The sequence below is a fragment of the Mesoplodon densirostris genome, chromosome 12 (assembly GCF_025265405.1).
Source record: "Mesoplodon densirostris isolate mMesDen1 chromosome 12, mMesDen1 primary haplotype, whole genome shotgun sequence".
Taxonomy (NCBI): domain Eukaryota; kingdom Metazoa; phylum Chordata; class Mammalia; order Artiodactyla; family Ziphiidae; genus Mesoplodon; species Mesoplodon densirostris.
In genome coordinates this window covers 27,584,070-27,607,085 of record NC_082672.1, presented here as the reverse complement: position 1 = coordinate 27,607,085, position 23,016 = coordinate 27,584,070, and the positions used below count along the sequence as shown (strand labels likewise).

The following is a 23,016-nucleotide window of genomic DNA, read 5'->3' as shown; positions in this document are numbered from 1 at the left end:
CAGAGTGGCATGGACATATATACACTACCAAACGTAGGGTGGATAGCTAGTGGGAAGCAGCCGCATGGCACAGGGAGATCAGCTCGGTGCTTTGTGACCACCTAGAGGGGTGGGATAGGGAGGGTGGGAGGGAGGGAGATGCAAGAGGGAAGAGACATGGGAACATATGTATATGTATAACTGATTCACTTTGTTGTAAAGCAGAAACTAACACACCATTGTAAAGCAATTATACTCCAATAAAGATGTTAAAAAAAATTATCACTTACAAAAAAAAAAGAAAATGTTCCTGTCCAAAATACCTAGATAAAATAAAATACTTTTAATGCCTAGCCAGGCTTATAAAAACATAAAGAAGACTTCAAGGAGCTAGAGATTAAGAGGAAAAGGAACACTAAAGGGATAATCACAAGAAATGATGTCCCTGCAGCCCAAGCGGTGGGGATGAGGGCAGGGCTTTCAGACTTATTAATCTAGGGCAGAGGTTGGCAAACACCTTCTGTAAACGGCCAGATATTGAATATTTTCAGATTTGTGAGCCATACGATCTCTGTGGCAGTAACTCAGCTCTGCCACTGTAAATAGCTCAACCAAATGGGCATGGTTTTGTTTCCAATAAGACTTTATTTACCAAGAGAAGTGGTGGGCTGGATTTGGTCTTTGGGTTACAGTTCACCAATTCCTTATCTGAGACTTTGGTCTTAATGCTCATTTGGGACAGGAAATGAAGCCTTGTGCCTATGCAAGGTGAAGAGCTGGAACACATAAAACCAGGGTCCTTGAGGACTATAACATGGTGAGATGGTAGATTAGAAAAAAGTCAGCCCACTGCACTGAGAAACAAAAAGAAAGCTTATCTGTCTTAGACTAAGCTCTGAGTTGACAAAAACAAGTCTCCTCTGAATACTTCCAACCATTGGCTGATCCTCATGCTGTCTGAAGTTCACATTTACACTTATAATTTATACCCGTAATTGATCTTGAGCCTGGGAAATCCCTGGAGTGACAACAGAAACAAAGCAAAACATTTAAAAGGAAGACTCCCTTAATACAGGCTATGCAGGATTCTCACTGATACAATGCACCACTGAAATTGAGCTCACAATCCAAAATTTTAAAATATATAACAAAACAATTCACCATCAGTGAGTGTTGGCTGATTTGACAAATATCAGTCCCTAAAATTTCACAGAATAAAAGAAACTGAAACTCTAAAATAAGTACATTTAACATAAGTTATAAAATAAGAAATCCAAAACATGAGAAAAGGATAAGACACTCTAAAAAAGGCCAGACAGATTTGAGACAGACTCAAACCTAACCTCCAGAAGTTGAGCCTTAAATAGGAAAAATAAAAATAAATTCACACTCAAATATGATATAGGGAAACTACAAAATATGAAAGGCAAAGAGAAGATCATAAAAGAAAGCAGAAATAAAAAGGACAAATTACCTACAAAGGTAGATAATCAGATTACTCGGTGAACTCTCTGGAGTATACACTCTCAACTTGAGAGACCACTGTCACAGAGGATGAGGAATATGGGGGCATACTGTTACCAGCTTGTTTATTTGTTTCCAATAGGTTTCCAAGCCTTGACAGAAGGCAATCGGGCTGTATTCTTTTGTGGAAAGCTATGCCCACATGCTAGCACCGGGTGAGCACTGGTCTCCCTGTTGTAGACCCTTCTTTGGCAGAGGAAAGAGGTCAAGCTCTGGAAGAGAGGTGTCTACTTGCCCGGTGGCAACACTGTACCCAATGTACAATAGAGAATACTCCTAGCTACCCAATATACGGTTGAAGGCTGTCTTAGACCAGAGGAGGAAACTAGATATGTTTACAGGATGAAAGAATAGGAAACAGGGATCATTTAGCAATTTCCCCACACTAGAAGATAAAACGCCAGCAAAGAGGCAGTAAACATAGTCCAAAAATTCCACTTGAAGGAGTCCAAGTCTCTACACCCAACTCCTGCGGCCCGGACTTCCGCCATGCTGTACCATGCATGCTGGAAATCTACCAGCCAGGGCCCAGGCTGGCAGGAGGCAGGACAGGGACCATCGCCAAAGTAGCTCATCTTTGCCAGTGTGGCCTATGAAAGGGACGGAAACCTGTACACTGAACCTAGTACGACCACCACCTTACATTATTATAATGCACTATAATTAAAAGAAAAAAACCCCCAGCTTTCAATAACCTACCTCATTTGATGGTCATAATAAGCCTTTGTCATAGTAGGGAAGGTCTATGATTAGCTCCAATTTACAAATGATCAAAAGTATCTTCCACTGAAAATATGTCAGAGCAGTGGTTTAAACCAGCTCATCAGGTTCCAAGTTTTCTGTTCTTTCTACTGCCAATGGTGAAGGAAAATCCTTTTACAGCATGAGAGCTGCATCTTAGTTCTTAGTTCTGGTTCCAAACACCAGTACCATAGAGATGTTCCAGCACATTGTCAATATCCACTGAATACCCATTCACTTATTCAAGCATACAGTAGACATCTCTTGGCCATCTTAGACTCCATTCTTCCCTTTCCCTTACTCCCCACATCAAACTGATTGCCAAATGCCACCAGGTTAATCCTCACTGCTCTTGCCTCATTTCAGGTCTTCCTTGCTTCTGTACTAATTCTACAGACTCTTAACTGGCCTCCCTGTCTTCCCCTCTCTTGTTGCCCTGTTCCCTAATTCATTCTCCATTAAGTGGACAGTGAACTTTCCAAAGTTCAAAGTTCCAAAGTGAGCTTTCCATGTTCATACCACTGCCTCTGCTTTATCGGTGACTTTCTGGGTCAAATCCAAACTCCTTAGCCTGACATCAATGCCCTTCAGGACCTTATTGCTGCCTCTGTGTCTAACCTTCTATCTCATCAGTGTCCCCCCCAGAATTCCCAGGGAGGTTCCACAGATCTTTGTGCCTTTACACATATGCGTTTTCTACCTAGGTAATTCTGCCTTCAAAACAAGGAAGCTTTCTTGAATTGTCCACCTGACCCTCAAAAGCTGGGTTAGATTCTGGTCTGATATGCTTCCAAGGCCTTCTGCCCTCACTCGCTCACACTTTTTTCACTCTTCTCTTACCCAAATCTGCATTCCAGTCTGTACTCTGAGCTCTTTGAGAGCCAGGACTTTAATTTCTCTGTCCCTAGTCCTAGCCATATCTGGCTTGTAGTAGAGGCTCAGTGGTTATTGGCTTAATTAATCAATCAGCCTATAAAAAAATTGATGAGACCCTTTTTAAAAACCAGGTGCCAAAACAAAACATTTAATGTTGCTATCCATTTATGTTTGATTGAAAGGAGCTTTGCCCCAGGGATACTTACTTAACATAGAGAAGAATATATAAGCCTTGATGAAACTGCTCAAGTTTTAGTTTCCCTAAGAAATGTAAAGCATCAACAGACTATTCTTTTCTAAAAAAACAATATTAAGTATAGAAGTTGACTCCTGTTAAATGAAGTGGTCATGGTAAAAATCAAAAGGGCTTTCAATAAAACTGAAAACCGTTCCAAAGGGTAGTTGCCGCTTGGTTTCTCCTTCTTTTTTAACCCCCTTTTCCTATTCTTACAATATAGAGATCTAAATTGAAAAAGCAGGCTTGAGAAAACTGCCCTGACCTACAAGAAGAGAGAATTATCTATGTGATGGCCAGAAAAAGTAGAACAGAGCATTGGCCAAAAGCCAAGGGAAGGCAGGGTCTGTTAAATGACAAGTAGGTAGAAAAAGGAAGGTGGGGACAAGGGGAATTCAGTATTTAAAAAAATAAGAATAAAATTACACTGCTTAGGGCTTCCCTGGTGGCGCAGTGGTTGAGAGTCCGCCTGCCGATGCAGGGGACACGGGTTCGCGCCCCGGTCCGGGAAGATCCCACATGCCGTGGAGCGGCTGGGCCCGTGAGCCATGGCCGCTGAGCCTGTGCGTCCGGCGCCTGTGCTCCGCAGCGGGAGAGGCCACAACAGTGAGAGGCCCGCGTACCGCAAAATAATAATAATAATAAAATTACACTGCTTATATAGTTCGCATTCTATTTCTACGGCAAAGGGCTAGCAACTCAGGCTGTTGCTGAGGGAGACCACTGCATTCTGAAGCAGTGACGAAAACGCTTCTAGAATCAGCCCTTCCTTGTTGCCTGCCAACTGCCTAAACTGGCACTGGGAGCAGAATGAGCGTAGGAAGACAGTCCTGACAAGGCCAAACAACAAAGTGATGACCCACTTAGTCCTTGCACCGTCCAGGGATCCACAGTAAAACAGCCACCTTCTAAAAAGCCATGCACTTCCCCCGGCACTTAATTACCTTAGCTGAGCAGTTACCTCAAAGAGCCAAACGATAGCTTTGCTAATTTTCAGTCTATGTTGCCTTAGTAATATGTAAATGCTGAAAACATTAATAACTACATCAATTCATTTCATAATTAATGAAAACATTAATGCTACTAATAGCATTAATAGAATAGGAAAAACGCTGTAGGTACAAATATCTAATCTCATAGCTCTCTCCTCCCTCAGATCTTTACTCAGACCTTCCCTTCTCAAGGAGACTTCCCTGGCTTCCTTGTCTAAAATTATACACCCTGTTTCACTGTAACTTCCGAAATCCTTCCCTGCTTAATTTTTCTCCTTTATACTGATCATTATCAAATATAACATGTATTTCACTTATTTATTATCAGTCTCCCACTATACTGTAAGCTCAGTGAAGACACGGCTTTTCTGTATTTTGTTCTCTGCTGGATCCCCAGCACCCAGAGAGTGCCTTCCACAGGTGTCCAATAAACGTTTGTTGAGTGAACTGATAGAATCCACTTGGACCCACTAATGTGATACCAAGATTATTTTAAGCTGAAAACATCTGAATAAATAGCAGCTGCAGAAAAAACCTTATCTAAACTTCTTTTGCTGACTTAAGCAAAGTCTCTCGACAATACAGCTGCCATAATCCCCTCTCCAGGAGGTTTAGGACCACTTATACCTGGATAAGAAATTACTAAAACAAACCTTTTCAAAACTTTCAGTACCTTCCACTTGTTTCTCATTAGTTTCCCACCATGTTGCTTTCCCTTGAAGTCCTATTAAGAACTTTTCTTATTAAGATAAATAAACTCTTAACTCTCGTTGTTCAGGAATCACTTCTTTGCGTGTTCCCTCGTACAGAAATAAACTTTGTCTTTCCTTCTGTAATCTGTCTTTCGTCAGTTAATTTGCAGGCTCCCAATCACTGAACCTGAGGTGGTAGAGGAAAAAGTTTTTTTTTCTCGCAACAGAATAAATGAATGAGTAACAAACTGATATTCTTGTCATACAACACCAGAAGGGGTAGCTTTTCTCAGGCAGTGCAGTAACTGTGGATGTTCAACTTGGGATCTGTACAAAAATAGAAATAGGACGCCAAAGAAAAACAAACCAGTGTGCCACTGGATGACTCTGAATTGATTTAAATGAATTCTAAACTATCATTCACTGTTAATGTCTGTGAGACAAATCAACAGAAGAAGAAACAGTAAGGTATTTCATCATCCGGCAGATGTTTGAGTGAAAGGGAAACATTCCTTTTATCTCGCTTGTCCCTAAGCCATCCCACGAGGGGGCAACTTCCTCTCTATGTACCGTGGAAACTACATATAAACAGGTTCACAGGGCCAGCTGCTATGATTACCTGAGGCTTGTGTCAGTCATACGTCCATTTTGATAAAACAGTGAGGTAAATATTACAAATGCATTAAAAAGGAGGAGGAGGGGAAAAGGGAGGGAGAATATATGTATGTTTGGGAGAGGCATGAGGAGGAAGACAACATATTCTGTATGGAACACCAAAGGACCTCAGTAATTTATGGCTTTTTCAAGGAACTAAAAGAGAGAGAGTGAGAGAGAGAGAGAGAGAGAGAGAGAGATGAAGAGAATGCGTTGAGTGTCTTGATTACGGTATTCAGCTTGATTATGGACTTAACATTGATTCAGCAATCTTCAAGCTCATTTCCCAGCATTTACTCTGCCCCCCTGCAATCCATATCCCCCTCCCCCCAGTTTGAGATATGGTTTAAACAACTCTGGTTTTGTCACTCCCCAGCTTCAAACCCTTCTGAATGAACTTCTGCTTGGATGCCTGACACCATGCAAGACTGTGGTGAAAAGGGAAAGAGAGCCACAGTCCAGCCTTGGGATGTAAACAGTCTGGCGCAGGCTATTGAATTACAAGGCAATGAGAAGAGCCAGGGCAGAGGAGTGGGCAAAAATGCCGTAAGAGCAGAGAAAAGTGAGAAGGGGTGTCGAAAATGATTCAAAAGTAAAATGATTCAAAAGTAAAAATGACCCTTCAGCTGGATCTCAAAAAATTAGGAAGCAGTCACCAAGTAGGACAAAGCAGAAAAAGCATGTGGAGTTGGGCACCTGCATGTCAAGCCCAGAGGCAGGAACAGCCTGGTTGTCTGAATAATGGAAGGGAGTTTGGCATTGCTGGACCGCAGAGTGCAAAGGAAAGCTAAGGTACAGCCAGGGAGGTAAGAATGTTCTAGGGTGCGGAAATCTTCTACAAAGAGTAGCATCAAAGCTATTTCATTTTAATTAAAAAAAAATTTTTAATACCATTTGCAGCGACATGGATGGACCTAGAGATCGTCATACTGAGTGAAGTAAGTCAGAGAGAGAAAGACAAATATCATATAATTTCACTTATATGTGGAATCTAAAAAAATGGTACAAATGAACTTATTTACAAAACAGAAATAGAGTCACAGATGTAGAAAACAAACATGTGGTTACCAGGTGGGAACGGGGTGGTGGGGGGAGGAGGGATAAATTGGGAGATTGGGATTGACATATACATACTACTATATACAGAATAGATAACTAATAAGGATCTATTGAATAGCACAGGGAACTCTATTCAGTGTTCTGTAATGATCCATATGGGAATAGAATCTAAAAAAGAGTGGCTATATGTGTATGTATAACTGACTCACTTTACTGTACAGCAGAAACTAACACAACATTGTAAATTAACTGTACTCCAATTTAAAAAATTGAGAAAAAAAAGAAAACAAAACTTTTTAATTAGGGGAGTCACCGGATTAAATCTGCCTGAGAGATCTCTCCAGTGATGGCAGGGACAGTGTATTGATGGCAGGAGAGATATCAGGCCACATGAGAGATGTTGAGGACCTGAGATGGGGGACTGATAGAGTGGGGTGAAGGGACTGGAGGAGATGCTGGGGGTGAGGCTGGAGCAGAAGCTGCTCTGAGGCGTCTGGCTTGGGTAACAGTGCAGATGCCCTTCTTCTTAGTGAAGCTATGAAAGGCTGGGAGAACAAAAACAGGGACCACAGCTGACAAGTGTTAGAACTCTTACAGTTAACTGTAAGCAATTGTTCAATGATTTCAATATAAGTTTATTAATACATTAAACTATTTAAGATATGGGTTCATAACCCTTCCATTTCAAAAGACAGACAGCCTTGAATCAAAAAACATGGCCTTGAATCAAAAGAAGTTGTTTCTCTTTCTGTTTAAAAACAGAAAAGTCCACTGAAAGTGGTATTGAGCTATATTTAAAAGACCTGGTACAGTTTATACTAACCTTGAAAATTATAAAAAATGTGAGCTAGGAAAGGACATTTAAGATCTTCTTGTTCAACTTTCATGTAAGGAATGATATCATCTTAACCCAGCAGGAGTAAGAATTTTGTCCAAAGTTATAAAACTGGCTACTGGCAAAGTTAGAGCCAGAACCCAAGACCACTGACCCCAGCACAAGGATCATACTAGAGCAGAGTCCGATATAATCAGTTGGAGGAGGGGTCTGACCATGACCCGAAGGAGGCTGAATCCCTCCCACAACTATAATGCTTCAAAGAAACCTCAGTTTTTAAAATCAAAAAGAAAAGTAAATCTTAACTTGGGCTTCGAATAAGAAGTTTTTCAAACACCAGGAAGTCTAAGGATTAGCTTCAAATTTGTGGTTTATGGAACCACATTAATAGTTAATGTTTGCCAAATGCTGATGCCACCCCAAGTGAAGTTAAAAACTTTTTAAAAGCATCTGATCTTTCCAACATTTTAATTTTGTTTTGGGCCAAGGTACCCAAAGGCTTCAGGAATAATTGACACGTGTATTGAAACAATTTTAATTCTATCTCAAATGAAGGTAAAGATCAGAAAATAATTATTCTGCATACAAATCTCCAAAGTAATCCTTCTTGTTTATACTATAAAGAATGGGAAGAGGAGGAATTATTTTTGCTATGTCATTCATGGGCTGAAGTTTGAGTTCAGTTTGTGGTAATGAAATTAAGGAACTCATTTTAATCAAATTTCAGAATACTGAAAAAATAATGTTAGTCGAGAATGTTGAAAATAGCTAAGAAATGTGATCAAGGGTATAATGGAGTTATCATAAGTTATGCAAAAATATAAGTTAAGGTTATTCAATAACTCATATTGTATAGGTGTTCTGGCTATGAAGGGACATTCCGTGAGAGGGAGACCCAAGATGGATTTCATCATCTTCACAGCCCAGCACATCACCGTATCCATTCATTAATGTTATGCTAACAGAACACCCAAGACTACAACAACAGCAATGTCACTGGTTGTGGCAAAATGGCAAACTAAGCCAAAATGTTACTTCAATACTTAAAACAAGTACTCTTGAATTCACTGTATAGACTATACAGTCCACTGGGAATACTGCAGAAGTCATTCTATGTCATAGACTTTAAATTATTCTGATAGAATGCAAAGGACAGAAGTACACGAGTGTTTTTCTAACATTAAAAGGATAATGGGACTTCCCTGGTGGCGCAGTGGTTAAGTCTCTGTGCTCCCAGGGCAGGGGGCCCGGGTTCGATCCCTGGTCGGGGAACTAGATCCCACATGCATGCCATAACTGACAGTTCACATGCCACAACAAAGGAGCCCGCAAGCCGCAACTAAGACCTGACACAACCAAATAAAAATAAATAATTTTTTTCTTTCTTTTTTTTTTTTTTTTTTAGTATCAAAAAATAGTATACCTGTGCTTTCTTTTTTTTTTTTTTTTTTTTTTTCTTTTTGCAGTATGCGGGCCTCTCACTGTTGTGGCCTCTCCCGTCGCGGAGCACAGGCTCCGGACGCGCAGGCCCAGCGGCCACGGCTCACGGGCCCAGCCGCTCCGCGGCACATGGGATCCTCCCAGACCGGGGCACGAACCCGCATCCCCTGCATCGGCAGGCGGACTCCCAACCACTGCGCCACCAGGGAGGCCCTACCTGTGCTTTCTTGAGAAGTGTGAGTTAGGAGCACTTTGATGAATCGGAGAGCACTATGGTATGAGTTGGGTTTTGTGAGGTCAGTAGACCTACTAAAACCCTCTGGATATTCCTAGGAAGAAACCTGAGCACTTCCCTCCATCTTTGGCTGGTGATGTTCTCAGCATTCGCAGGAGAACTGTCTGATCAGGAAGGGTGTCTTACAAAATCCACCCCATTTAGTACCACTGCACACAGATCAGGAGATCTTGACCCTGGATCTTCTTGACAGCTCTCTGAAAAGTGATCTGCCTACCGCTTTTACGTTATAGGAGACTGAGTCTTAGGAAAATCAGCTGGCCAGATTCACCACAAATTCTAAGGCAATTAAAGCCGTGTTATGCAATGCATAGGGTTAAATGAGTTTCTAAAGCAGCGTCTCTGAACTGTTGATTCAATCAATTATGAAGACCAAGCCTGTCTAACATGGCTACCATAGCCTGTCTGTGCTATGTGTATTTTTTGTAAGATGGATTTAGTTTTTCAAAGAAGGGTATGAAATAAAGGATAGCTATCACTGTTACTGCTTTTGTAAACCCAGCAATTTATGATATTGTACAATAACTTTATGGATTTTCAAATCTATCCACGTGCTACTTTATTACTAATGGAACTGTTTCATTTTCATTGTCTTTGTTAACTTTTACCCTGGCAGTTGCTATGTATCAAGTGATTCTAAATTTAACCCAAATAAAAACAGAGATAATGAGGTGCAGTCAAAAGAGCACTGATGTAGAAATCAAGAGATCTAGTTCCTAACCACAATCACTTAAATAAGAAAATATAACAGTGCAAAATATAAAGCATAATAAATGAGAAGTATTGTCTATTACTTCTGTAGACAGCAAGCTAGTGCGTGGGGAAGATTTCTTTTTTCCAAATTAGGTCTATCATCTTTTTATAACTTAAATGAAAGAGGCTTAGGCTTACCCAGGAATATCAAAAGCTACACAACAGCTAGAGAAGTATAGAACTTAACTACAGACAGAATTAACAACTGGTTATTATATTTAAATTCCCCTCGACTGTTACCCTACTATTTCAGTGCTTACCTAAAACTTCTAGCCTACGAGATGACATTATTGAAGTGATCTAATATACTAGGTATACCAGTCAGGTTGGTGTTCTAGTTTCTTCAATTTCAGTTTAACATTAGAAATGTAATTTTCAATATTGCTTGGATTCAGAATTTGGTCCCAAGTCATACACTGGGAAAGGCTTGGAGAAAACAGAGGCCCACGACCATGCCTGGAGAAGTGTCAACCTTCACACACTGAAGATGCTCAAGTGCAAGAGTCAGCTCTCTTGAAAGTTCCCAGCACTGTCCTCCCTGTGGTGGAAGGCTGTGCTATACACAGCAGAAAGACATGATGGAGAAAATGGACACAGTCGAAAAGTAGGTGTCTGCAGCGTACTATATCTAGGAGGCACAAGGAAAAGCACTGCGGTTGAGAGCAACAGCACTGGGGTGACAGTTATCACCTCCTCTCTTTATTTTGTTAATCTTCCATTGTTTCAGGTTCTCTGCATAAGCATACGAATGAGGACGGTGAACGGTTCTATCATTCAGAATTTTCACTGAATTTTGCTTGTCTGAATTGCAACATAACTCAGAGGAGAATAAAAAATGTGTAAGGGCACTGTGACTCTTGCATTGAGGGTTATCAACACCCTCAAAGATAAAGCACAATTACTCACTGTCAGAGTAAGATACAAAAAAACTCAGTATTCCTGACTAAGAGTTCTCCAATGTTTGCTTTTCAGCCCTTTTTAACCAAAGGAATTCTAGAAGCTGCTTTTAAACATTAAGGGAAAGCTTACAGACTCTGGCTGAGCTCTCTACCCTTCGTCACTACTCACGAAGTGCACGCGCGCATGCGCGCACACACACACACACACACACACCCTCCCCTCAGTAAAGCTTTAAATAGTTCATTCTAAAAAATTAGCCACAGAGAAATTTAGTAAAATGAACTCAGAAACCAAAGTCATTACCTCCAGGGAGTCACCTTCACAATCTCCTTCCTCTGTATTTCTCCCTTTCTCTTCGGTAATGGTGTTCACCATTTCAAAAAACCTGCAATGAAAATTGGTATATGGTCACTCATAATACAGAAGATATTAAATATAAGCAAGCACATTTCAAAGTGACTTCAGAGCAAAAAAATGGGACCTAGAAGAGTCAGGCAATAAACAAAATATCAGCATCAGTGCGAAAAATATGATTTTTCATATTTTTGGTAGGATTTGCCAGAAATTTCTGACCTAATGCCTCACAAGTCATAGTAACATGATATGTTATAGAATTAGAACAGTAAGGCTAGACAAGGTCATAGAAAGGTTAAGAATGTGGACTTGAATATCATACCAAGGTTGCTAGTATTTGCATTATTTGGGGCAAGTTTCTCCACCTCTCTGAGTCTCATTCTTTAATTATAAATGGGGAATATGAGTATCTATCTTATAGGTTGTTGTGAAGATGACTTGAGGTAATACTTGTAAAGTGCTCAGCACAGGGCACTCTTTAAATATTAGCTATTATTGTTTTGCTGCTGTTAATATTACCCTTTTTAATGGGACATAACAAAAATACCCAGATTCTGGAATAGTGTCTTTAAATTCTGAGCTGACTCTGCGACACAGTGCTGGCCACTACATTTGATCTCAGTTACTGAATCTTCTGCCTGAGCACCTCAGTGTCATACATGTGGGGTCCCATATATACAGTCTGCAAAATACTGATGGAATCAGGAACAGCTAGCTTATATGTTTGTGACAGAAGCCACCTTTCTGTTGGTGACATTTTCTTCAGGAACTATTCTTGTAAAGTTCCTTTTTTTTTTTTTCTTCCTAGAGGTCATTTCAGAGCTCCAACCCCCCCAAAATTATGGTAAGAAACAGATCTTCCCTCTGCAATGCTAGCTGTGTCTATCCATTCAGAAGGGATGCTAATGGTTTCTAGCCCAGACGTGGAGTAAGGGAGGCACTGTGAACAGGGGCTGATGATCTCACAGGCACGTGATGCTGTGTACTGCCAGCCCAAGGGAAGAGCAGGTTACTGTGTGACAAGAAAAGTTTCCCTAACACAACGTAGAACCTTTATGCTATCTCTGTACCTATGAGAAAATAGAAAATAAATATTGGTCTCTGCCCCCAGGTTCTGGCACAGAACTCCTAAAACCCTTGTAAGTCATAAGAACACTCTGAGCATCTCTTGTGTTCTAATATTTGTCTAAGACCCCATCTCTAACATAGGGCTCCTAAAACCTTTGTAAATTCCTAAGTGATAGAGCACCAGGAGCATCTTTTGTTCTAAGCAACTCTGGGTGGACTCCTGGATGGGGGCTGGTCAAGACCAAGCCACGATTAGAAGCTTAGAATTTTCAGCTTCATCCTCCCACCTTCCTCCAGAGAGGGGAGAGGGGCTGGAAATTGAGTTAATAATTGTTCATGCCTACATGAGGAAGCCTCCATAAAATCCCAATAGTAGGGGTTTCAGAGAGCTTCTGGGTTGGTGGACATACCCATATAGGGAGGGTGATGCACCCCAACTCCACAGGGACAGAAGCTCCTGCACTGGGGACCCTCCCAGACCTCACCTTATACATCGCTTCATCTGGCTGTTCATCTGTATCATGTCCTTTAATAAACTGGTAAATGAAAGTAAGTGTTTCCTTGAGTTCTGTGAGCCTCTCTAGCAAATTAATCGAACCCAAGAAGGGGGTCGTTGGAACCTCTGATCTATAGCTGGTATATCTAAAGCACAGGTGATAATCTGGGCTTGTGACTGGCATCTGAAGTCAGGGGAAGAAACAGTCTTATGGGACTGAGCCTTTAACCTGTGGGATCTCACTCTATCTCCAGGTAGATTGAGTTCAATTGTAGGTGTCACAGAGAATTGCTTGTTGTGGGGTAAAACCTCCACACATCTGGGGACCAGAAATGTCAGAAATGAAGTGTTTTGTGTGAGGAATAAAGGAGACACAAAGGAAAGAAACACAGTAGGGAAGAACTGGTTTTTTTCCTACACAGGAAAAAACCTTTTCTTATACAGTACCTCTTATCATCCATCCATCCGTCCGTCCATCCATCCATCCACCCATCCACCCAACCATCCATCCATCCAACAAATACTCATCAAGTTTCCACTAGGATAAAAAACTGTTCTGGCCTTTGGGAATATGACAATGAACAAAATAGACAAAGTCCATTATGGAGTTGGAAGCCTCTCTATGGAGTCTGCGTGTGATGCCTAGTTCCTCACTCTTCCTTTCTCTATATATACATTCTTTGGAGGTTAAAGAAAAGAAAATCCCAAACCTGATCAGAATGATGGTATGCTCTGATGAAGATTACATATCCTGATGAGTTACAGACAAAAGCAAGTTCAACCAAGAGGAAGAACATGAAAGACCTAAACAAATTCTAGGTTTAAAGATAGACTTTAAGATTTGGGGTAAAGACTTCCATCAGCTACTCACACAAAAATTTTCAACACCAACTTCTCTAAGTAGAATATAACACTTCTAGTGGGGTGGGAGTACAGTGTAATTTTTAGATGCTTGGATTCTGAAGTAACATGGGCCTGGTTCAAATCCCAAGTTTTACGCTTTTTGGCTATATATGATTATAGGCTAGTTAAACTCTCCAAGACTCTACTTTTTTTTTTACTCTTTTCAACAAAAATATTAATATTACCTACCTAATAAAGTTTATTTGAAGATTAAAATAGATATGAGGTCTGAGGTCAGTACTCCATAAATCTTAGCTATAATTATCACTGAAACAAATGAATAGCCTTGAGAATTCAAGCGTAAGTAGAAAAGTCGACCATACACGTGCTAGGAATTCTTTCTTATTTCCAAGTCTTTTTACTACACATTTTACAATCATAAAGATAAAACTTTAGCTAAGAATCTTAAATCAAACATACATATTTTTGGTACCAAGATAAAAATGATTGACTGTATATTGCAGCTAGCATATCAATCATTTATAATGGGGTCAAACAGTGATTATTTGAAAGAACAACCCCAGCAAAATCTTAAGTCCAAGCTGGCTTTTACCTGCACTTTGGTGTCTAAATTGCCACGCACTTCTATAGGTCCCCACAATTAGTCACTGTGTTCTAAGGGACTAGGAAGTACTTAGTTATTAGCCCAAGACAAATATACCCAGGGAGGTTAACCCAAACATACAATGCAGTCCATGGATTTTTGGATTATCTTTTATGGGTGTAGATTACATCACTGGCTCTTAGCTCAAGTTGTTCCTCCACCTAAAAATCCAATGTAATTCGTCGAGGGTCGGGCTCAGGCACTTTCTAGAGCCCACCAGTTGATTCTAATATGAACCAGAGTTAGGAGCCACTGTTGTAGACGATGGTGAGATTATTCGAAAGAATTCAAGAATGAAACTTTTGGTAATCACATAATACATGAGCACTTTAAAAACAAGTCATAATACTTGGCAATTAACTGGTAAATTTGGTTAACGTTTTGTCTAAGGAAAAATAAATTATGACTAAGAAAAAGGTTAATTTATTAAAGAAAGTTCCCCAAATTCTCAGTTAAACATGCCACATAATTATAAGATATCAGTGCAAATGAAGTATTTATATAAGCACATGGCCATGAATTCTTCACAGGAGCTACATGTTCATTTATTAATAAAAAATAATGATCAGGTAAGAACAGACTTTTTCACATATAAACAGTGACTAATACGTACTTTTTACAATGAAGTTCTGTACAGAAATAGATTTGGAAATCATCAGAATTGTGAAGCACATAAAGAAAACAGCATCGTTCTTCAAATTTAGAAATACTGAAACAAACAAAGAATTATTCACAGTAATCTCAATACTTCCATGTACTGTAATGAAAAATAAATACGTTTTATATTCAGTCCCAATTATGATATCAGTGTTGTTTATACCAAAATGTTATAAATATCACTTTAAAAAGTGACATTCCCTGTACCACAACACTAAAATTATTTAATACTCTGAGCATTGTCCTCCTGCTTGTATCTGCAGATAATGTTGCTCTGGGGTGTTGTAGGCACACAAGCTATGTGTCCTACAACTTAGCATGGGGAAGGAGTCTTGCCTGCTGTAGCACTAAACTGTGTGCTTGAAAGAAAAGCATAAATATCAACTGGCTTACTGACCTTGGTGATTCTGGTTCCGTAAGATGTGTCGAACAATAAAATGCTTCTGAAGCTAGGAAGGCAATGTGTGGAGGCAGGTAAAGCGCCTCATTATTGTAGAGATTATAAAGGAGTGAAGAAATATGAAACAGCACTTGGTTTGGACCCAGCAAGTCGTTTACTTTACAGAAATTGAAACAATTTTGAGTTTACCAGTCAGGCCATGCTCTTTTATGCCAAGGGTTGGCAACTATTTTCTGTAACAGGCCAGAGAGTAAATATATCAAGCTTTGTAGGCCACACTACTCAGTTTTGCTGTTGGAGCAGCCTTAGGCAATACATAAATGAATGAACATGGCTGAGTTCCAATAAAACTTTATTTACAAAAACAGGCAGCGGGCCATATTTGGCCTGTGGGCTATAGTTCTCCAATCCCTATTTTATGCCTCTGCATCTGCTGTTCCTTCCATTTGGAATGCACATCATTTCTGACTTTTTAAAGAAATTCTATTCACCATTTAAGGCCCACCTTAGACCTTACCCTCTCTCCCTTCACTACTGCTACCTGAAACAGAAAGACTTCCTCTTGCCCCTCTGGTCTTTGAACATACATCTGTTAATCTCACACTGAACTATCATTAGTTGTGTGTTGCCCTGCTGGGCTGTGAGTGCTTCAAGAGCAGAGTTCATGTCTTAGTCCTTTGTGTATCCTTAGCAGAACAGGACTCAACATTTGATAGATAGCTGGTGCTCAATAAATGCCCATTGACCGAGCTGAGCAAGTCCTAAGCTGATGCAAGACAAACTGCTGACAGCTGGATTTTCTTCTATAGTTTGTCTTCTATTTATAGAGGAGGAAGTCAAGAAAAGTTAGGTCTCTTTGAAGTCACACACTGGAACTCAAGTTTCTCAACATATAAACCAACAGTAGCTGCCTATAATCATTCCATGCTGATAAAGTGAAATTTATATTTACCATACTTTCCTAGATGGATGGCTTAAAAAGGCAGCAATGAGTGTCTTGCTAATGACCGGTCTTAAAAATTAAATATTAGAGAGTAATGCTTTATTTGAGAAGGCATGGATTGGAAAGATATATAATGAGTCAGTCTGGCCTGTTTCCATTCACATCATTCATGTGATAACAGGTGTTTTTACCAGGCAAACTCCAAGTATCAGTGACCCAGATGACTCTGCCAGTTCATATGCTCAAACAAAACCAATTACTATTATGCCAAAAGCAAGAGAGTATTGTATAACTGGCACGCAGAAATCTGATTTTTCTCATTTCTGTTTATATGGGGCACACAGTAGTAAACACAACTAATTTGGTTTGAAATTTGCAAGAGTTGGTGTATCATAAACTTCTGTAGAACAGGTATGTAAACATTTAACCAGTGGCTCTTGATTCTGAAATAAATCTCATTTCTAAACCCCAGGAATTGGCATTATGATGGCAATGTCAGAACTGAAGGGAGCCACTGTAACCTCAAGAACACTTCATTAACGGTGACCTCAGGAAAAGTCGTAGAAAAATGAATTCCCATAATCTCACCATATTAATATTAGCTACAGGATACAATCTGGCAGATGGTATGTATGTTTTCAATACATCTAAGGAGAGATTAGTTCCTGGGATACCAAAAGACCAGAAAAACCATCCTCTAACATAAACCCAGCTAGAGAGGACCCCACACAGCTCGCTTTTATCCTCACCTTGACTCTGGTCCACAGTTCACATTTATCTGTCACCACATTTTAAGTAGGTGACAAGTGCAGAGTCAGTTCAAACAGTGAAGGTTTTGTTGCAAATCTTTTTGTAACGGAGATAAAGAGTCTGAAGAAGGCTGAGCATTTTCATCAACAGAAGGATTCTTGAAGTTCTTTGCCTTTTTAAATCATGACTACAAGTCCTATCCAAGACATTCACACTCTAGAAAAAACATCTTCTAAGTAAACGAAATGCACCAAGGAAACTTACCTCACTCCCCTGACAGAAGAAGCACTAAAATTCCACTCATGTATACCTTTCTAGAACACGGGGGAAGAACAACAACAACAACAAAGGTTGAGTCATCCAAATGAAAATAACGTAACAGTAATTGTGTTTTATTACTTTTTAAAAATATACACAGAGTCATTTTTCCTAGTGCATAGTTCTTCACGGACAAACTATCTGGATGGAAACTGCAGTTCATTCTCAAGCCACAAGGGTGATATTTACTCTACTTAATAATTTCTGTACTTCAATAAAACAGCTTCCAAGAGAACCTAGGAGACTTAGTCTCATTAAATTCTAAAACTTGATTTTTAGCAGATTAACATAATAACTGTAGAGCCTGAAATTTTCAAGTAAAAAACCCAGTGATCAAGGTAATTCAATTAGAGTCGAGCGATATTTCTTTTCTGAGAAAGAAAAACATTAATTTGAATAAAATCTCTTCAAGGTTTAAAGATAATTACTTCTGAATTATCTTTAGTTACATTTTCTAACTAAAATGGTGGTTCTATTTCTTCAGAAAATAGTTCAGCAAGTATGTATGTGTGTAGACACATGTATACGGTGTCCATCGTTGCTACAATGTGTTGTTACCTAATTTATGCAAAAGTCAATATGCTAATAAAGTTTAAACATAAGACATTTAATTATCATATGATAAACATGGATGATTTACAGGGCCAAGATAAAAAAAAATGTGGGAATTTATTTCTTGAGTTTATTACTAAATCCGAGTTAAAATTAGTATTAAATTTATATGTATCTAAATTAAATAAATGACAAGCTAGATGGCATTCTCTATAAAAATATTTGTGACAATATATTGAATAGAATTAATAACAAATATTTTTAGGGAAATAAAGGAGTTGATACATGTATTGTAGTCAATTCTGTATTGTACTGTTTTGTAGTCAATTCTGATTGCAGTTCAATTCTGTAAATGTAAAGCAACCAGGGAAACAAGCTCTTATCCACCCACTTAAGACCTCAGAGGCTGAGGTCTTGGCTGGGCTAGTGAAATGGGTAATGAAGCCCATGGCTCTGAGATGGCCCAGAACTCTCCTTTTGGCCAAAGCAACTCAAAAAGCCATAATTTATATCCACAGCACCTAGTTCTTTGCTAGGACCATGCAACTTAAAAATAGATCCTCTCAAATCCGAAGTAGATCTACTAAAACACTACTTTCAATGCACATCAGTCAGGTCATGGGGATGTGACCTGAATTAACACAGAGCAAATGCCGCTGTGCACGAGGCCCAGAGAGGGCAGAGACCACAGAAAGGTACTCATGGAATGCGGCTTTCCTCACAGGAGTACAGAGGGACTTAAATTAAAATAGCAGCCTGCAGCTTCAGCTGGTAATTTGGAAAGTTGCTTCTAAACCCTGTCGGCCTCAGGTGACCTTCTAAAAATATGTGACCCAAGAGCTGCAGCTGTTACCTGCACACTCCTTTCACACAATGCCGCCTTATCCTCAGAGCCTGCAACTGAGCTGCTTTCTAAGGCCATCCCCAGGATCAGGAGGTGGGGTTGAGTGCGGAGCCGGCAGGGCAGTGTATAAACCTGCGACGGAACACAGCAACTGACAAACACCTGCAAGACAGCCCTGGTAAAATCTATCCTCCATCAGCCCTGTTCTGGGAACAGCCGAGGAGAGATTTCCCAGATTGACTGGGCTGGTTTTGTAGGAAAGCAGTAGAGCATTTTCAGAATTTTAGGTTCCTGGAAGGTTATCAGTGCTGCCAGGAAACGTTCCATTTCAGTGGTGCAAAGCCCAGGGCCGGAGAAGGAGTGATCTGGGATGAAGAGTCCTCTCTCTCCACCTCCCTTGCCTCTCACCACAGAGAGGCGCTGGTGAGCTTTAAAAGCCAACAGGTAGGGTTAAAAGTCTTCTGGGTCCGAGTGGGAATCAGGGGAAAAGGGCAGAGCAGAGGCAGAACTGAGTGATAATTAACCCCAGCAAGCCCCACACCAACACTCAACCTAATCCAGTCAGCACAAGCACCATTTTCTTGAAACTGGTTAGCCTCAGATCCTATGCCCCAGCTAGGGCAAGAATGAAGACAAGGAGTTAATACTGAGCTAAGATGGCAGGAATTCCTGTGGCAGACACTGCTGGCTCCCCAGGCGACAGCCATTCCCTTCCTTCTTTGCTAAGAAAAAATGAATTTTGTTCAGGTTCAGGTGGCAAGGTTTAGGGACAGTGAAATTGATTCCCTAAATCGGCCATGGTAAGCCCATTTCCCTTGCTGGTGATTGCCTTAGGCATGGACATGTGATGTAACTTTTGGTCCAGGGGAAAGGCCCTAACCTTCTTTGGATCCTGTCTATATGAAGTGATGCTTGGAGTTGCTATTTAAGACCACAAGAGAAAAAACAAGAGCACACAGAGAAGCCAACTAGAATTCTGACACTGTTAAGCCACTGAAATTACCCCCAGAATGATCCACCTCAGAAGTTCTTGTAATATGGGACAACGTTTCCTTATTACTTAAGCCACTTTTAGTTGGGAATTTTGTAGTTAAAAACTTCCTTGATGGATGAGAGTATCATATCATCAAAATCTAGAATCTGGGATTAATATATTCCCGTTAAGAAATTTCCTGGGTCTTCTCTGAGTGGCCACTGGTTGGAGCTGGAGTGAGGAAGGGGAGTCAACACTAAGTCCTCCCCTGGGACCCTGCTACCTTGGCCTGAGAAGCCACCAGATAGGCCAGGAGTGCTTAGCTTCAAACCTCAAAGGAGGGGAATTCTAAATAACAATGATTTAAAATATCTTACAAATAACTTCTCTCTTCCTCATTCTAGGTTTTTCTTTCATGTATTCATGCAGACTTTCTTCAAGCACCAACTTACTTTAAGCAGCAACCAGGGAGAGCTGTTAAAAGACTGGGATTTCAATTAATTTGCCCCTGACCATAGAGTAACTCTCGAAGACTCCCTGAACTCTTGGGACTTGGTATAATGACCTTAAAGTTTTGAAAATTGCAATATAAAGTATATACTAGCTCGTATAACTGTTCATCCCACATTTTAGAATGAAAATACTGAGAGAGGGAGTAAAGAAATAAATATGATAAATGAAAAGCAACACTCTGTTGTTCCACTTTCAGAGGAAAAAAATTAAACATTCTATGACCAAAAAATCCACTTCCTGTTTAACAGTAAGACCTACTAAACCTGTTGCTTATCTGTTATTTAATTATAGCCATTACAGTTGCTTTAAACTAATAAAATAATAACAAAGTTATCTTCATTGCTTGTCCTCATTCCAGTTATGTCACTTCTATTTTAAAAAACAGAGAAAATGGCAGTGGTAATGAACACACTATGGAGAGAACTAGGGTTTGCAAAGAAACTGATAAAAATTTAAAATGGAAACAGATTGATTTAAGAAAGCTTACATTTTTGAACAAGGACTATTTTTAGCACTAAAGGTAATAGGGCAGTGGGGACAATGCAAATGTAATATTTCTTGATCAAAAGATGGTAAAAATGGAAGCAGGACAATTCACAGCCTAAATCTACAAATCTTCTTAATGTACTAATTTATATCCTAATATACTTCTTAGCATAATATAAAAATTATCTCTACAATTGTCACAAAACATAAGAGAATCAAAACAAGGCTAACTATTGAACATAGAACCTCCAGAAAAAGAAAATAATGACAACTGGAAATAGTACTCTTTTTCCAAAAATTTCTGGCTTACTTTCTCTTCTTTTTCTGTCTTCCAAATAACTTCTGGCTCTCCACTCACTCTCAGGGCCTGGCTAATCGCTAATTCCTTTAGCCCCATTCAGTTTCCAGGTGTCCTTGGATAACCTTGCTCTTCCCAATCAAGCTTCTGGAAATCTCTCCCAGATAATAACGTTCATGTCTCTAACCTGTCTTGGTTTTGTAGTTTCAAGTGGATGGTTACTCTACTTCTGCTTATGAGAATATGTATGCATATAATTTAAAATAATGTAAATAAGGCACTGTGTACTTTAAAACAAGGTTAATGAGATGCATATAGATATATTAGTCATTATCAATTTCGTCATGATGGCGTGACTCCGAGTAGAGACTGGAGGTTCCAAGGACCCCCTCCTTCGGTTCAATTAATTTACCAGAGCCGCTGTCCCCTCCTTGGAGGTCAGGGGTGTGGGGATGAAAGTTCCAATCCTCTAATCACCTGGTTGGTTCCCCTGGCAACCAGACCCCATCCTTAGGTATTTTCCAAGCATCACCTCATTAACATAACAAAAGACACCTCTGTGGCTCTCAGCACCTAGGAAATTCAAGGGTTTTAGGAACCCTGTGGCAGAAACAGGGACTAAGATCAAATATATATTTCTTACTATAAATTGCAATATCACAGTTCCCTAATATAACACGAACAACCTCCCAAATGATTGCTGCCATGTCATCTAAGGGGAAGAGCAGGGTTAAATTCTGGGATTTCAATGTTAGGGTCTGCGTACTGCTGCAATTTTATTACTGTTGTTGTTACTGTTGTTAAAATACACTCGGTATTCATTATATGCCAGGCTCTGCGCAATATACTCTACCTAAATTATTTTGATTAATTTTCACAACTTTTTAGGTGGATATTATTATTATTATTATTCCATTCCACAGATGAGAACACCGCAGCTTGGAGATGCCATGTTGCCCAAGGGGTTTGAGCCCAGGTCTGTGGACTCAAAAAAGACATTTCAAAAAACTGACATTGACATTTTAAAAAACTGCAACCCCACACCCTCAAATAGACTTCCTAATTCCCTTTTCTGCTTTATTTGCCGCTTTTCACCATTTAAGATGCCTATATCTTTTATTTATTTGTTTATCTTCTGGCTCCCTGAGTAGAAGGTAAACTCCTGGGCAGGAATCTGGCCTATTTTGTATACACTGTTTCCCTCGTGCTTAACACAGAGCCTGGTAGTGCCTGTCACAGACTAAGTGCTCCATAAAGATTTGCTGAGTGCACGGATGATGTTTAAGGAAAATGACAAGGGTATTTTACAAAGTAATTACAAAAAACCCCACAAAACTACTTTGCCACAAGACTCCTCATTTCTGTGGTTTATCCTATGGACTGGAATCAGCTCTTGAAAAGTTTCTATTTTTTAAAAATAGAGGTATGATTTGTACATGTATTAAAACTGATGAAATATAGAAATGTAAGGATTATCCAAATGATGGTTATGAGTGGAAATGAGAGCATTTATGATTCTTTTCAAAACCAGTGGCAGCGCAGCCCACCGCATGTTATACCCGGCACATAAGTCAGTGGGTAATCTGAAATGTAGCAGCTACTCTGATAACCAACCGGCGAGATGCAATTATAACTTTAATCATACCAGTGTAAGACTAGAAATAGCGTTATTCTGACAGGCTTCCTAGAATTAAGATATGCATCTTTTAAATCATATATTTTAAGTATCAGGTCTTTGGCACATAATAATTTATAGCATGAATTTGCAAAGCAGAAACAATCCCATTTTGGGTGCCCTTTGGAGGGCTATGCTATCTATAATAAAAATCCAAACAGTTGAATTATATTTTATTAAGTGAGTGAAATCCATAACCAAAAAGTC

The 23,016-nt window shown here is 39.7% G+C and overlaps 1 protein-coding gene across 2 annotated transcripts in view; it reads right to left on the bottom strand.

Annotated features, from left to right (window-relative positions):
• The window catches only part of MAP3K5 (mitogen-activated protein kinase kinase kinase 5), a 223,029-nt gene that overhangs the window by 53,815 nt on the left and 146,198 nt on the right, over window positions 1–23,016 (bottom strand). For both annotated transcript variants that reach the window (XM_060114738.1, XM_060114739.1), the window contains exons 12-14: window positions 17,415–17,464; window positions 15,014–15,109; window positions 11,279–11,360 (exon numbers count right to left, since the gene is read on the bottom strand). In XM_060114738.1, coding sequence (XP_059970721.1) covers window positions 11,279–11,360; window positions 15,014–15,109; window positions 17,415–17,464 — 228 coding nt within the window. The remainder of the gene's footprint in view (window positions 1–11,278; window positions 11,361–15,013; window positions 15,110–17,414; window positions 17,465–23,016) is intronic.